Below are 18653 nucleotides of genomic sequence, written 5' to 3'. Positions count from 1 at the left end.
TGAGCAAGATATTTAATTTTAAGTGGCTCCATTTGAGTTGAATCAGCTGAAAATGGACTGAGTCTGTTGTATAGTCTGCATTCTGGGTTTGATTCCACTACATAATAGCTCAATTATCTTCAGCAACAGTCTTCTGTCATAGCTTTGTGCACTTAACAATGCTTTCTGAGCTAAATTTGACAGATGTAAATGTGCAGAAATCTAATATGTATCACGTTGAACCATGAAGAATTTGTACTTGATTTTTGCAGAATTTTGAATATTTTTTAAAACATTTTTTTTGCAATTGTCTGATAATACAATCATAGACTTGCCCAAATGCATCAGTAAATTAACATTGATACTTTTTTCACCATTGTTACAATCATCTGAAATGGAACTGTCAAAGCGCGATATTTGAGCAATTTTGCAAATAAAAAAATAAGGACATAAAGCAGCTGAAACTGCTTGCGATATCAATGAAATGTTTGGTGAGGAAATGACCAGTGAGTGGTCAGCTCAAAAATGGTTTAAATGATTTTGCAGTGGAAATCTGAGCCTTGAAGATTGTGAGCATATTGGATGCCCATTTGTCATTGATGACTGTCAATTAAAGACTGTCATTGAGAAAGATCCATGTAAAACCACTCGAGAACTGGCAAAAGAACTTTAAGTTAACCAGAAAACTGCCTGAAACCATTTGTATGCGATCGGGAAATCAAAACACCTCGACAAATGGGTACCACACGATTTGAATGAAAATCAGAAAATGCGCAGATATGAAATTTGGTCGTTGCTTCTTCTCTGTAACCAGATATCCATTTCTCGACCGTATTGTAACTTGTGATGAAAAGTGGATTCTGTACAATAATAATAAAACGTTCTTTGCAGAGGTTGGACCAAAATGAAGCACCAAAAACCTTCCCTAAACATGAGCTCTTCAAAAAGAAGGTTATGGTGACTGTTTTGTGATGTATTGTTGGATTCATTGACTATAACATCTTTAAACCTAGAAAACCCATTATTGCAGAAACATATTGCCATAGTGAATGAAAAACTGCTACTCCTCCGTCCCAGACTGGTCAACAGAAGAGGATCAATTATTCTTCGTGACAATGCTCGACCATACGTTTCACTAATGACGCTCCAGAAATTGAGGTAACTTGGTTACAAAGTTCTTCCCCACGCAGCGTATTCCCCAGACCTTTCTCCAACTAACTACCACTTTTCCAAGCATCTTGTTGCTTTACTGTGAGAGAATCATCACCATCACCATTGTTTAATGTCCGCTTTCCATGCTGGCATTGATTGGACGGTTTGATTGAGGACTGGCGAACCAGATGGACGCACCAGGCTCCAATCTGAGTTTCTACAGCTGGATGCTCTTCCTAATGCCAACCACTCTGAGAGTGTAGTGGGTGCTTTTACATGCCACTGGCATGAGTGTCAGTCAGGTGGTACTGACAACGGCCATGCTCAAATGGTGTTCTTTATGTGTCACCTGCATAGGAGCCAGTCCAGCGGCACTGGCAACGACCTTGCTCAAATGTAGTTTTTCACGTGCAACCAGCGTAAGTGCCAGTAAGGCGATGCTAGTAACGATCACGCTTGAATGGTGTTTTTTTATAGCCACTGGCACGGGAGCCAGTCAGCAGCACTGGCAACAATCATGCTCGGATGGTGCTCTTAGCGCTCCACATAGATGCCAGTTATGCGGTGCTCTCATCAAATTTGATTTTGATTTCACTTGCCTCAACAGGTCTTCGCAAGCAGAGTTTAATGTCCATATATATGAGTGTGTGTGTTTATGTCTAGATATAGACATATCTATATCTATGTGTGTGTCTTTGTGTCTGTGTTTGTCCTCCACATCACTGCTTGACAACTTGTGTTGGTATGTTTACATCCCCATAACTTAGTGGTTTGGTAAAAGTCCCCAACAGAGTAAGTACCTGGCTTAAAATAGTAAAAAAGCCCAGGGGTTGATTTGCTTTTCTTTTATTCTTTTACTTGTTTCAGTCATTTGACTGTAGCCGTGCTGGAGCACCGCCTTTAGTCGAGCGGATCAACTCCAGGACTAATGTTTTGTAACCCTAGTACTTATTCTATTGGTGTCTTTAGCCGAACTGCTAAGTTATGAGGACGTAAACACACCCGCATCAGTTGTCAAGCGATGTTGGGGGTGGGGTGGGGTGAAGACAAACACAGACACACAAACACATACACACACACACCTATAAATATATGATGGGCTTCTTTCAGTTTCTATCTACCAAATCAACTCACAAGGCTTCGGATGGAACCCGGAACCTTGTGGTTGGTAAGCAGAGCTACTTACCACACAGCCACTCCAGTGCTTATGTTTGACTAAAAACTCTTTAAGATGTTGCTCCTGCATGGCTGCAGTCAAAAGATTGAAACAAGTAAAAGAATAAAAGAATATATATATATATATATATATATATATATATATATATATATATATATGTATATATATATATATATAGGTGCAGGAGTGGGTATATAGTAAGAAGCTTGTTTCCCAACCACATGGTTCCATGTCCAGTTCTACAGCATGGCACCTTAGGTAAGTGTCTTCTGCTATAGCCTCAGGCTAACCAAAGCCTGGATTTGAGTGGATTTGGTTGATGGAAACTGAAAAAAGCCTACCACACACACATGCACACACACACATATATACATACGTACATACACACACATATATATATATGCACACACACACACACACACACACACACACACACACACACACACATATATATATATATACACATACATAATATATATGTGTGTGTGTGCATGTGCGTGTGTCTCTGGTGTAACTTAGCATTTTGGCAAAAGAGACCAATGGAATAAGTATCACATTAAAAAGAAAAAAATACTGGGGCCAGTTCATTTGATTAGAAATTCTTTAAGGTGGTACCCCAGCATGGCCACAGACTAATGACTGAAACATGTAAAAGATTAAAAGATAAAAAATATTGCCTTGAGCTTCAAGGCTGTCTTTCATTGGTAAACATAAAATTGTAAAGAGGATAATGCACTTTTAACATCAGGAGGCATTTGTCATGATCTGTTGCCAGGTCAAGTCAACCTAACTGCAATGATGATAATGTTTATTTTTAGACCACGTTATCAACATTAATGTCATCACAATTGTTTTATTGGTTTAAGAACTAGAATTAAACTTTAGAACCAGACAGAGTGTTTGGAAATAAAATGACACTGGCTACTCTATGGAACTCTGTAATTAAGTTTAATTTTTACATATTTAATGAGGAGTGAGGTATTAAAAAAGTAACTAGTTATAATTATAGAGTGAGGTAAAAAAAAATTCCTGCTGTTAGTCAGTAACTAATATTATTATATTTTATCATTTTAATAATTTTGGAAAATACAGGTAAAGTCGTAATATGTTGAGATTAAAGATATGCTTGAGCAGAGGTGAATAAATGTGTTCTTTGTGAATGAGGTGAAATGGTGGGAGCCTCAGTCTAACTTCTCACTGGCAAAGAGTATAAGTACTAAAATTCTTCTTGTCAGAGAATTAAGCTTTGATTAGTTATGGATAAAGTAACAATAACTATTATCTCTGTTTCATGATGTAATTGAGACTAAAAGGTCAGTTTTTATGAGGCCCTGTTATAAATAACTGAAACTTCATTAGCTTGGCTGGTGATTTTTGTGAAATGTTGGGCAGTGACATGATGGCTATGGATATGATTCAAGGAGTGAAGAAGCACAAGAATTTTGGATTTCTGTGACACAAATGAACTAAACATCTGCAAAACTAACTTCTGGAAATCAATCAGCTACTTGACCCTTTACCTATTTCTTTACTACCCACAAGGGGATAAACACAAAGAGGACAAACAAGGACAGACAAACGGATTAAGTCAATTATATCGACCTCAGTGCGTAACTGGTGCTTAATTTATCAACCCCGAAAGGATGAAAGGCGAAGTCAACCTCGGTGGAATTTGAACTCAGAACGTAACGGCAGACGAAATACGGCTATGCATTTCGCCCGGTGTACTAACGTTTCTGCCAGCTCGCCCGCCTTATCCCTTTGGTCAGTCACTTGACCCTTTACCAATCAGGTGAACACACAAGTTAGCTAGGTGTCATTTTCAGGACAGAAGATAGATTGATGGTTATGAAAAGTAAATCATTCCTTGTTGAAGAATATGTCATTACACAACTGAATAGTGACTAGTGACTTTAGAATAAGAGTGAGGCAGATTCTGACATAAAAATGCAGTCTGGGGAAATGAAGGAGAAGGAAATGAAACATCAGGCAGCTAAACATAAATTTAGATAGCCTTTAGATGATAGATACGACAAAAAGAAGATAGAGACTTAAAAACATTCAGGATAACTGGGAGGTTATATGAGACAACTTGTTGAAAAGTGTGGACCAGATCTATAGCTGGATCATGGTTCCATATGAAACAGGAGGTAATCTTCAGTGGAGGAGGATGTTTAGAAAGCATAATAACCAGAATTAGAATAGGATAGAAAGGTTCAGGGTACCATTACCTTTGCTGGCAGCAAAGGGATTCTCCATTGGCAACAAAGGGATTCTCTCTTCTCTTTGAGTGTAACATAAATTTTACAATGTATATGAAATGCAATGTTGTTTGGTAGTACACAAGAGAGAAGCCTGCATTGGTGTAAACATTTAATGCATATACAACAAACCCATCATAAACCAAGAACTCCTTAGACAAATTTAAACCTACAAGAACTAGAATTTCAATGAAAGTCAACTTAGAACTATGAGAACTCAAGATATAAAAGGCTTACAGTTAAGAAACACACCAAGTGTATACATCCCATCTTCAACTGCCTAATGGATATCATTGTGGTTTCAACACCTGGGCAGTACCATTCCATCCAGCAGTGTCAACAGTGTTAAAAAACATAAACACTGCCTGGGAATTAATAGACAAGAAGCAGGAACAAGACATTAACACAATATGTCCTCTACATCTGCTTATTGGTTTCAAATTTTCCCACAAGGCCAGCAATTTTAGGGGAGGGGTAAATCAATTACATCGATCCCCAGTATTCAACTGGTACTTATTTTATTGATCCCCAAAAGGATGAAAGACAAAGTTGACCTCAGTGGAATTTGAACTTAAAACATGAAGATGGATGAAATGCCAGTAAGCATTTTGCCTGGAATGCTAACGATTCTGCCGCAGTTGACATATTGTGTTAATGTCTATTAAATATCTATTTATGTCTATGAATTCCCAGGCAGTGTTTATGTTTTTAACACTGTTGATACTGCCTGATGAAATGCTACTGCCCAGGTGTGGAAACCATAATGATATCCATTAGGCAGCTGAAGATGGGATGTATACTTTTGCTTATTATTACAAATACAAACATCAAATCTTAAACATAATTTGTTACATACTTATAGCTATGAAGCATAGAAATACAAATGATGACAGTTGAATAAAAATATATCAAGATATCCAAGTAGAATAGACCTAAGGAAATTAAAAAGAAGATCAAGGAAAATACAAACAGGTGTATTGAAAGCTAATGTCATGATGTTGAACCTCAAAAAGTAAATAACAAGGGAACACAACAAATGGAGAGATGCTTTATTGGAGAGGATCTACCCAACCGATGCAAGTATGTAAAAGTGAATTTCTTAATCACACAGCCATGCCTGTGCCTATGTACACAATGTTGGTTTTTTCACATTCTGTTTCATTTTCTATTCACTTGTTTTATTTAACATCTGTTTTTCCATGCTAGTATGACATGGATGGGAATTGATCTGAGTCAGAATTTTGCAGCTGGATGTTCTTCCTGTTGTCAACCCTCAGATGTATTCTAAGTTAGAGATTGTTTTATATTCCACAAGTCTTTGAAAGTGTAGAGCAACTGGTTGTAATGTCAACAAGGAATGTAAACATCAGCACCATTTCACTCAGATAGTAGCTAGGGAAATGTCAACATTCCCACAGACCTCCATGAACTCCCACCTACATGCATGCACGCACACACGCACACAAGCATACATGTACACACACTATCACACACACCTCTCTCTCTATATATTTAGATTGTTGGTATGTAGACAGTTTCTGCCAACAAAGTATCCTAATTAACAGTGGAAGAGGATGCTCTGAAAGTATAGTTGCTGGAATAAAAATAGGATGCAGGAAATCCAGAGAGCTGTTACGTCTGTTGGCTACAAAAAGTCCGTTTCTGAATAAAAGGCAGACTGTACAATACCTGTTCACGAACAGCAATGCTACATGGTATTGAAACATGGGCTGTGAATGTAGAGGACATGTGAAAACTAGAGAGGAATGAAGCTAGTAAGCATTGGATGTGCATGTATGAGAAAGTACCAATATAGTGAGAGAAAAATTAGGTTTAACCCTTTGGTGTTCGCATTATTCTGCCAAAATTAATCCTTTTTTATCCACATTGTTTTGAACTAATCATGCATTATCTTGTAGCTATGAGATTTTGATGAGGTAGCTGTTAATTTTTAAAATGATATTGTAGGGTTGGTGTGAGAGACCAGATCTGGCCAGTTTGAACATAAAACAGGCAGAATACTTTTGGCCGAATATGGCCGGTTTAAATGCTAAAGGGTTAAGAGGAATGGAATAATGTAGCATGCAAGAGAAAAGACTGTCCTGGTTTGGTCATGTGATGCAAATTGATGAGGACAACTGCTTGAAGGAGTGTTGGCTACTTGAAGTGTTTGGAAGTTGTTCAAGACCCAGGAAGACATAGGATGACGTTTTAAAGGCTGATTTCAAGATGCTGAACCTCACAGAGAAGATGAATAAGGACTGAGATGATTAGTGATTTGCTGTACCCGAGAAACCTCATCCATCACAGCAAATACAAGGTCCTAAAAACATCCTGGGTATGTTTGTAGGTGCTGGGCCATGTCTCTACACCCATTCTGTCCCATCAAACATTCCCTCACCATCAAGTATTCCACACTGCCATCAAGCATTCCTTACATCAAAATGCTTAAATAAGTGATGATCAGTAGGAGAGATATCAGAGGAATAGGGAGGATGTTGTAAAATCTCATAATTCAGGCTTTGCAACTTTTGAACCATAGCTTGAGGAGTGTGAGGATGTGCATTGTCGTGGAGAAAAATTGGGCCATCTCTATTCACTAGTCTACTGGATGTTTACCTATGTATTTATATCCAAGTGCTTACTATTGTAGGGCAATATCACAATTGAATACTAGGTATGAGTGGAGGTAAATCAGAAATTTACCTGGGATTTGTAAGGCAAATAAGAAAACAGAGAGGATAAACAATTGACAAACATCCACCTAACATTCACTTATATCTGTTTATTAATTGATTATAATCACATGTGTGAGTGATCCAAATAAACAAATGAAATAAGCAAATAAATAAGTAAATAAATATATAAATAAAAATAAACAAATAAGAATAAATGAGTAAACAAATAAACTCTTACAGCTGTTTCTACCATGGGGTTGCCAAATCTTCCAAGTTTTCCACATCACACCTGTGATATACAGGGATGAACAAACACTGGACAGGGGTTGGACAATGGTTGAGCCCCAAGGCTTCATCAGAGAGACCAAATTTTAGGAAACTAACATGTGGGGAAGTAAGTTAAAATAATAAAGTAAAATAAAAATTAAAAAATAATAGAAATAGAAATAGTAAGGAATGGTAAGAACGACATTTCAAGGTGCTATCATAATCCATGGTATTACGTCTTAAGGGGAAGAAAGGTACTTCCAAGAGGAATTTCCGTAGGCTGTGGGGGTTATATCGTGTTTCAATTATACTGGGGGAAATAGCGAGGGTAAGATGTGGAGTGAGTTTATTGGTATGGTCCATGTCACAGGGATCAGAAGTTAGAGGCTAACTGCTATTTAATAGAGCGTCATAAAAAGAATTGGCAGTATTAACTTAAATTGAACCTGTTAGGGGAAATTTAATACATAAGTATATGATTGTTACCAACGTCGCCTTATTGGCACCTATGCTAGTGGCATGTGTAAAAAGATTCAAGTGAGGTCGTTGCCAGTACTGCCTGATTGGCTCCCATGCTGGTGGCACGTAAAAAGCACCCACTACACTCTTGGAGTGGTTGGCGTTAGGAAGGGCATCCAGCTGTAGAAACTCTGCCAGATCAAGATTGAAGCCTGGTGCAGCCATCTGGTTCACCAGCCCTCAGTCAAAATCGTCCAACCCATGCTAGCATAGAAAGCGGACGTTAAGCGATGATGATGATCAATGAAAGAAAAATTAGGTAAAATCCTTAGTGTGATGTTATTACTTGTTACTTATTAACAGAAACCTAACCCTAATACTCCTATGGGTAGTAGGGTGAAGTCAAAGTTAATCCTACGACTTAATTAGTCAGCTAATATTTGAAAACGAGGGCATTGTTCAGGTGTGTTAAAGCTATCAATAAGTACAAGTAAAAACAAAAGTAAAAATATTTAAGGAATGAATAGTCAAAGTGGTCTTACTAATGAATGGGCAATGAAAAGCACTTACAGATATGGTCATTGTGTTTTATATGAATATATCTGAGATATATATCAAATTAACAGGTAATTTTGCCTGAACGAGAAAGGTAATAGACAAAGCAATTAGTGGAAAAATAAACATGGTAAACAAACATTACTAGACTCTATTGGAGGAAGGTAGCTGGTTAGTATATTACCATATTAAAATGCAGAGATTAATTATGCACTAAAATAGGATTTAAGAAGTGTTATTATATTATGAGTAGATCTAAGTTATGATTTCAAGCTTTACAAGTAAATGTCTGAAGTAGAAGAGCAAAGGTTAAAAGATTACCAGGCTTAGACTACAACTGAAGTGGGGTAACTGTGTATCGCATTTCAATGTTGGGGTGCAAAGAGATATTTAGACACTTAAAATAAAGTTGAGGTTATCACCAATTATAGATAGAAACAGATATTCATGTTATGGTAAAGGTAGAGCTTAGAGAACATTGACAGAGGTTGCTGTGGTCTTTTCTATAGGCTTTTCTTTCCATGGATAAACCTTGCCTGTTTCCCCCTTTACACTTTACATCATGACATTTCTGTGATACATGATCCCTATTGATCGTTTTTTTTTACGATCCCTTTTGATCGAAAACCTACCCCCTTTTTTTTCTCCCCCAAAAGAAAAGCTCCACTTTGTAATTTGTCCCCTCTGTGTTCAGCCCTGTGTGGCTAATAAAGAAACATAAATATATATGTATGTATGTATGTATGTATGTATGTATGTATGTATGTATGTATGTATGTATGTATGTATGTGTGTGTTTATATATTTGTATCTGTGTTTGTCACCCCTACCATTGCTTGACAACTGATGTTGGTGCATTTACGTCCCTGTAACTTTAGCAGTTCGGCAAAAGAGTTTGATAGAATAAGTACTAGGCTTACAAAGAATAAGTCCTGGGGTTGATTTGCTCGACTAAAGGCAGTACTTCAACATGGCCACAGTCAATGACTGAAAGAAGTAAAAGAATAAAAGAATAAAAGAATATATATATATATCATCATTATCATCATCATCATCGTTTAACGTCTACTTTCCATGCTAGCATGGGTTGGACCATTTGACTGAGGGCTGGCAAATCAGATGGCTGCATCAGGCTTCAATCTTGATCTGGCAGAGTTTCTACAGCTGGATGCCCTTCCTAACGCCTGTCCTTCCTAATGCCATATATATATATATATATGTATATATTTAAAAAAAAAAACTTAGAGATAATAATTATTCCAGGTTATCAGGATATTTACTATTTTACACTTTACTAATGTGAAGCAAACAGTATCATTTATAATATTATTACAAATTTGGGATTTTACCTATAGGACCACAACTTCAATTTCAGGACAACCTTATTTTCTGGAGTACACATAGAAAGTTATATCTAAAATGCTAATCTAAGAATATAATCATTTTAAAGCCTACTATATCGTACAATAAAATAAAGTACATTAGAATTAATTAAAAATTATATAAACACATTTAAAAAAAAATATATATATATGTACCTTACCTGTTATTAGTCTGTGGGGAAAGAAGATAATATTAATCAACGCTACGTGTGTTTCTGCGCTGGTGGTTTGTTTTACCAGGCTATACCTAATACATAAATCCACCAGTGTGTCCTCAGGCTATTTTTCTTTATATCATTATTATTAGCGAATCCTACTTAATCATACAAATTCTAAGATATCTTCATTAAAAATAAGAATAAAAATAAAAATATCTATATATATAACTTCCTAATATATTTTTACAAAATGTAAAAGATTTTAAAAATTAAAAAAATTTTTTAAATTATAAAATTAAAAAAATGATAAAAATTTAATATGTGACAACCCTTATGCTAGAAGTAGATCTGCTATGGTCTTACCACTAAGAAATGTTCTCAAGAAAATTTACGATTTTCTGAACCATCAGATTTTAATATGCTACACCACTGGCTTTAAATTGATTTTAATCAAATTAATATCCAATTTTTCACCCTCATTTTAAATTTAAATATATATATATATTATCATAATTATGTACATAATTATAACACGTGATTGACTATAAGCCTCTCCGCTTGCTAGAAATAGACGCCAAAAGATGCTAATACCACCTTAAAAACTCTGAAAAATAAAGCACGGGCCAACCCCTTGTTATAATGTATATAATTATAATATTTGTAAAATTCATCTATAAGGTTTTTATTTCCATGCTGACTCCTTGGTAAAATCATTAATGATTTTTACCGTTTATATATATATGTATATATATATATATATGTATATATACATACATTCACTCGCACGCACGTACACACACACGCACACACACACACACATTTACATATATATATACTATACACTCACACACACATACACGCGTACAAACACACACAAACACATACAAACGCACACATACACGCACACACATACACGTACATACATACACTCTCACACAAATGAACCCACATATACATCCCTACACACACACACGCACGTACAAGCACACACGTACTAGGTTACGCCACACACCCACACTCTACGTATACACACACGAACACACACATGCACACACACACACACACTACAAACAACACACACACTATGATACATATAGCCCTTTGTTTTTTGACCTGGCTTTGACCTAGCTTGACACAAACAGCTAGCAGTCATCACCACAGCTGGCTTTGTCATTACCTTTATTCACCAAAAATACACACACACACACACGCACGCACAAACACACTTGTCATCTTGCACACACACACACACACAGGCATTCCCTTTTTTTGGAACTCTCTTGCATTATAAAACCATTTTTCAACTACCTTCAAATTCTGTTCTTTCAACATGTGATCTCTTAAGCACCACCAGCTCAAATATTGTCTCCTCTGTCTTCCCTCCTTGGAATCTTTCCTTCTCCTTGTTTCCGACGAAGAGCTCCGCTCGAAACGTTAAACCCTCCTTCCCTTCTTTCCTGAGCGTCAATAATACTTTAATTGTTCCACGTCCTGCGTTGCTGTGTTTTTTTCTCTTTTTTCCTGTGTTTTCTTGTTTGGATTAACTTTATATATATATATATATATATATATACGAAAGAAGGTTTGAAAATGCAATTTAAAAGATGTTTATTTACTTTACCGGTTTCACTCTTTGGAAAAAGATTGTCAAAAGTAACATGTGGAAGTTTGGTTGCGTTAATTATTGGTTGTTGCAAATTGCTACATTACATATATATATATACAGTCTTTGGTAACAGGGACATGTTAAGGACATAAAAAAGTTCAACAAGTTCCTTAAAATATTGGGCACAAAAGATTACATAAATAATCGTTCTCAAGGACATACTTAAGATAGTTTCCAGAAGGAATTGATATTGGTACTGTATCTGTATATTCAAACATGCACAGAATATTGGTTGACACAGAGTAATATAATCCATATAAATATACAGTCTTTGGTGATAACAGTATGTTGAGAATATAAAAAAGTTTAACATTGAAATAATGGGCAGAAAAGATTAAAACAAATATATTATACATCTCAGGGTAATTTCCAGGAGGAATTATTAAAAAAGTTCAGTATACACATACAGAATATTATGAGTTCAAAAAGATTTACATTATTATAGTGGTGAAGTTAGAACTAACCTGTCCGTTTTAGGAGAAATGTCCTAAAACGGACAGGTTAGTTCTAACTTCACCACTATAATAATGTAAATCTTTTTGAACTCATAATATTCTGTATGTGTATACTGAACTTTTTTAATAATTCCTCCTGGAAATTACCCTGAGATGTATAATATATTTGTTTTAATCTTTTCTGCCCATTATTTCAATGTTAAACTTTTTTATATTCTCAACATACTGTTATCACCAAAGACTGTATATTTATATGGATTATATTACTCTGTGTCAACCAATATTCTGTGCATGTTTGAATATACAGATACAGTACCAATATCAATTCCTTCTGGAAACTATCTTAAGTATGTCCTTGAGAACGATTATTTATGTAATCTTTTGTGCCCAATATTTTAAGGAACTTGTTGAACTTTTTTATGTCCTTAACATGTCCCTGTTACCAAAGACTGTATATATATATGTAATGTAGCAATTTGCAACAACCAATAATTAACGCAACCAAACTTCCACATGTTACTTTTGACAATCTTTTTCCAAAGAGTGAAACCGGTAAAGTAAATAAACATCTTTTAAATTGCATTTTCAAACCTTCTTTTGTATATAATTCCACTCGTGCAGTACCCCACAACTCCACTTTGTTATATATATATATATATATATATATATATATACTCATGGAGTGGTTGGTGTTAGGAAGGGCATCCAGCTTTAGAAACATTGCCAGATCAGACTGGGCCTGGTGCAGCCTCCTGGCTTCCCAGACCCTGGTCGAACCATCCAACTCATGGTAGCATGGAAAGCAGACGTTAAACAATGATAATGATGATGATGATGATGATATATATATATATATATATATACACATGTGTATACACACATTATGTTTTGTATTCTATTATTCTATTTTTCCTGTTTGCATCACCAAGCCCATTTGATGTGTTAGATATGCTGTATCTATTTATTTTGGAGAATATTTCATTGTTGTATTAAAAGTGCATCATATAAGGTTTGTTGTTTTAGCATACATTATGAACTGTGTCATGTCTTTTCAAAATGGTTGCTTTAAGGTCTGACGATATAGTTTTGTTTCATGGTAAACACAAACAGATATCAGTTGTTCAAATGTCACATGGACATCACAGTTGCTATGTTAATTATATGTTATTTGTGTTTTTCAGATGCATTTGACTATAAAAGAATGCTGCAGACAATGAAGGATTTAACTGCTTCTAAACCTATCATGATACCAAAATATAATTATATTTCATGTACAAAGTAAGTAAACACCTTTTCTTTTTTATCTCTTTTTTCAGATTTTAAAATTGCATTTTGCTTTAACTATTCATAGGTGCAGACGTGGCTGTGTGTTAAGAAGCTTGCTTCGCAACCACATGTTTCCGGGTTCAGTCCCACTGTATGGCAAAGGTCTTCAGGCCGAACAAAGCCTTGTGAGTAGATTTGGCAAATGGAAACTGAAACAAGCCCATCGTATATATGTATATGTGTGTGTGTTGTGTGGGTGTAAAAACACCATAAGTGGCATGTAAAAACACCATAACACCTTCAGAGTGACTGACGTTAGGAAGGGCATCCAGCCGTAGAAAACCATGCCAAATCAGACTGGAGTCTGGTGCAGCCTTCCAGCTTACCAGCCTTGTCTTGTCCTCTCATAATGCTGGTAAATGAGCATCCCTGTCATACGAGTGATGTTGTTCATTTCCAGTCTTCCATGAAAAGCATGTTTGGCTCTGAAGAAATATTGCAATATTACCTTGCTTGGAAACAGGTAAGAGGTTGGTAGCGGGAAGTTTATCGAACCATAGAAAATCTACTTCAACAAACTCCGTCCAATCCATGCAAACATTGAAAAGTGGATATTAAATGTTGTCAGTGATGATATATATATATACATGTGTGTGTGTGTAAAATATTTTTCTATTACTAGGTTGAAGAAAAAGTTTGTATGCCGTGAATGCCATGTTAAAATTATACTTAGAAAGTAATTATTAGAAAGTAATTAATAATAGCAGAAGCAATATTATAACCAAAAGATAATCTTGATCTTCAACTTGATATGGTGCTTGTGTCTGGACACAGAATATTGTGTTACTTTGAGTGAGTCTCTCATAAAGACTTGAGGTGAATAACACTGTGTTTTTTGTTCTAACATAACCATTTGAATGTTGGGCCATTCCTTTGAAGCATTGGGCCATTCTTTTTGAGCATTGGGCCTCACGGAAGCAAAATGGCTGAGTTCCTTTTGAGTTGTGGGCCTCAAAGAGGCAATGTCTGAGACCTTTGGCATTATGTTGTGCTTAAGAAGACCCATCAAGCTGAGCAAAATTGCAGTCATGGCAGATACTGGTGTCATGCAAATGGCATCTGTGCCAGTGGCATGTAAAAACACCCATTACACTCTCAGACTGGTTGGCGTTAGGAAGGGCATTCAGCTGTAGAAAACCATACCAAATCAGACTGGAGTCTGGTGCAGCCTTCCAGCTTACTAGCCCTGGTCAAACCACCCAACCCATTCCAGCTTGGACAGTGGACGTTAAATGATGATGATGAAGATTACTTTTTTTTCAGTTATATATTTTATGTCTTTTGCAATGATAACAAGATTTACTGCCAGTATAGTCTACGTTGTGTAGTAGCTATTATTATAACCACCCACAGTCTGGAAAGTCTTAAATTGTTGATCAGCCTGATTCTAATTATGAGGTAACAGTGCAGAAGTACTTTCTGTTTATCATAGACGAAAATATCTTAAACCTTCGAAGCAGTCTTTGCAAAAATTTAATGAAGCAGGAAGTAACGTTCTGAAAAACAAAGACACAATTTTCAATGAACTAATATCATTTCATAACATTTCAGCTTGAAATATCTTTCTTATTAATATTTTACTGTTTTTCGTGTATTTTTGTTGCTAAAATGTGTAGGAGGAATATTTCTCTATTAGCAAATTAAATAATTTCACTGCTGATTCTTCGTTAAATAATCATCTAACTATAAATTATGAATAGGGCTTATTTTCGGCCGTTTGCCATAACCTTAATTTCAGAGCCTCTAAATATCTTGCAATTATTTCATGTGTATTCATTTTATTATTTTATTATTTTACCATTCAGGGAAGAAAATGGAGTGTTTTTGGAGCAGCCTGATGTAATTTTCGTAGAAGGAATTTTGACATTTTATTTTAAAGAAATCCGTGACCTATTTCACATGAAACTGTTTGTGGACACTGATGCAGACACTCGGTTAGCAAGACGAGGTATACCCTACCATTTTCTATACATCAAAAATAGTCTGCAATTATCCTATGACCAAGTTTTTTCTTTCTTCTTTAATTATAGCAGAATGCATTTATGTGTCTTGAAGTCACATCATATTCTAAACATTTAATATTCCTCTTCTGGTGGACTTCAATCTTCCTTTTCATTTTGTACAAGGCTGGAAACTATTCCAAATAATGCAATTATACATTCTTTAGTCATTGATATGCAAGTATTATTGTGCATTTAGAAAACAATATTTTATCACAACACTTGATGAAAGACCGAGATCTCTGGAGATATGCTGTGACTGCAAAGACCCGACAAATAATGTGAGTTCATGACTGCTTCCTGCACCAGTTTCGCATAGCCCTAGCCCATCCAAAGTACCTTGGATTGCAGAACAACCTGCTGTGCTTACCTTGGATTGTAGGGTGACCTACTGTGCTTGAGTAGACCTATTGAGTCAAGTACATCAACATCAAAATAAAAATCAAATGGAAATTGTAGTTGTGATACCTATGCCGGCAGCACGTAAAAAGCACCATCTGAATGTGGCCAGTGCCAGTCCCGCCTTGACTAACTTCTGTGCCGGTGGCATGTAAAAAGCACCAACTGATCGTGGCTGCTGCCAGCCTCCCCTGGCACCTGTGCCGATGGCATGTAAAAAGCACCCACTACACTCACGGAGTGGTTGGTGTTAGGAAGGGCATCCAACTGTAGAAACACTGCCAGATCAGACTGGAGCCTGGTGCAGCCTCCTGGCTTCCCAGATGATGATGACTTCTGCTTCAAAGCTAAATTTTACTACCCAAAATAACTCTAGTGCTTTTCATAAAATTACATCAGAGATATTAGGATTTTATTTTAACCCTGATCTGTTATTGATTTCCCCAAATATCTAAAACTGTCTACTCTAGGGGTGTAAAATTTTTGGTGTTAGGAAGGGCATCCAACTGTAGGAAGAGAACCAAGCCAAAAAGAAGATAATATTTCTGATTCACATATATATTTTGCTTTAATCCCATGTTCATAGAACATTATATTTCTGATCCACATACAACATACTGGCTCTCCATTGGTTACATTGATGAAGGTTCTAATTGATCCATTCAATGGAACAGCCTGCTTGTGAAATTAATGTACGAGTGGCTGAGTACACCTCTGACACATGTATACTCTTAACATAATCCTCAGGAAGATTCGGCGTGACACAGAATGTGACAAGGCCAGATGTTTGAGTTACAGGTACAACTCATTTTTGCCAGCCGAATGGACTGGAAAGACATGAAATAAAGTGTCTTGCTCAAGGACACCATGTCTTACCAGGAATTGAACTCACCATCTTACAATCATCAGCTAAGCCATGCACCTTCGCGCATACAATATAATCTACTTTAATCCCACTGCTGTATGACAAAATGAATTTTTTTTACAAAAAACGGGGTTGAAATAATGGCACATGCCTGATGTTCCACATCTTCTGTTGTTTGTAATTAGGTTTTTGTAAAGAACCTCCATATTTGGTAGCTCCATGCCATAAATTTCCTCATTAAACAACAAGACATGTTGGTGGGCTCACTCATTTACATGCTGGCTCAATGAATAAGTAATTCAATTGATTGAGTAACTGAATACCCATTGATGAAACCAACAGAAAACCATCCATACATACACGTGTGTGTATGTACGTGTAATAGAAGTTATCAAAGAAGTACTTACCATAAATCCTCGAGTATAGTCCGCCCTTGAGTATAATACGCAGGGGATTTTTAGGGGGCTGTAACTCTGAAAAACCTAAACCTTGTGTGTAATATGCACCCCTTCTCCAACTTGAGTCAAAGAGGTCTATATAACGTCCTTGGTTTGTAAAAATATATACGGTAACGTCCTTTATTATTATTGTATATATAACAATGCAAATGTGTAGCTTTTTTTTTGCATTTTGTTTGCAGAAAATAAAGAAATAACAGTAATAACATTTAATAAATGTTGCTTACTGCAAGTTATGGATGATCCTTTTATGACTTCATTGCTTTCAGGCTTAGCTTAAGGTATTTTTGTGCCCGACATTATAAAATATGTTTGAATAAACATAGCCAGACAGCAAATAGAGACTCGGACATTGCTAAGAAAATAATTTTCATTTTTAACCTTGTATATAGTATGCACTAGGGATTTTGTAACTTTAAATTTTGGGAAAAAATTGCGGATTATACTCGAGGATTTATGGTAATTCTTTGTATGGTTCAGTGTAGATAACAAGGACAATGACTAATTGAAGAGTTAACCTCCCTTACAAATGTAAGACCCAGATACTCTTGTTTTAGGTTTGGACCAGCCAGACCTGGCTTATCATGCCTACCTTACAATATCATTCTAAAAATAAACAAGCAGGCACAGGAGTGGCTCTGTGGTAAGTAGCTTGCTTACCAACCACATGGTTCCAGGTTCATTCCCACTGCATGGCACCTTGGGCAAGTGTCTTCTACTATAGCCTCGGGCCGACCAAAGCCTTGTGAGTGGATTTAGTAGACAGAAACTGAAAGAAGCCCGTCGTATATATGTATATATATATATATATATGTGTGTGTGTATGTGTATGTGTATATATGTTTGTGTGTCTGTGTTTGTCCCTCCAACATCGCTTGATGACCAATGCTGGTGTCTTTACATCCCCGTAACTTAGCAGATTGGCAAAAGACACCAATAGAATAAGTACTAGGCTTCCAAAGAATAAGTCCTAGGGTCGATTTGCTCGACTAAAAGGCGGTGCTCCAGCATAGCTGCAGTCAAATGACTGAAACAAGTAAAAGAGAATAAAAAAGAAAAAAAAAAGAAACACATCGTTGAAATCTCAGAGTTACAAGATTATGTATTATTAATTCAAAGTGAAGTGAATAAATAAACATTACATTCGACAGAGTAAATTGAATGATAATGGATTAATGTTGATGGTCTCAATGTCTTCTTCTTTTCTTGTTTCTAGTTAATCGAGATGTTCTGCGAGGCAGAGATCTTGAGCATATTCTCAACCAATATACATCACTTGTCAAACCTGCATTTGAAGAATTCTGTCTACCAGTAAGTACTTTGATAGTTTTCCTTCTCTTTCAGTAGGCATCTTGTTGATAGTCCTGTTTTCTTCTCTAATTATTTGGTAATGAGTAAGGGCTGGGTGGGTGTTGA

General features: G+C 36.1%; 1 protein-coding gene across 1 annotated transcript in view; it reads left to right on the top strand.

Annotated features, from left to right (window-relative positions):
• The window catches only part of LOC115212259 (uridine-cytidine kinase 2), a 71396-nt gene that overhangs the window by 37119 nt on the left and 15624 nt on the right, over positions 1–18653 (top strand). Inside the window, exons 3-5 of the mRNA XM_029781101.2 lie at positions 13371–13467; positions 15321–15463; positions 18454–18548. Coding sequence (XP_029636961.1) covers positions 13371–13467; positions 15321–15463; positions 18454–18548 — 335 coding nt within the window. The remainder of the gene's footprint in view (positions 1–13370; positions 13468–15320; positions 15464–18453; positions 18549–18653) is intronic.

This window comes from Octopus sinensis, linkage group LG1, assembly GCF_006345805.1.
Source record: "Octopus sinensis linkage group LG1, ASM634580v1, whole genome shotgun sequence".
Classification (NCBI taxonomy): domain Eukaryota; kingdom Metazoa; phylum Mollusca; class Cephalopoda; order Octopoda; family Octopodidae; genus Octopus; species Octopus sinensis.
The sequence above is the reverse complement of the archived record's forward strand: the minus strand, read 5'-3'. Positions and strand labels throughout refer to the sequence as shown.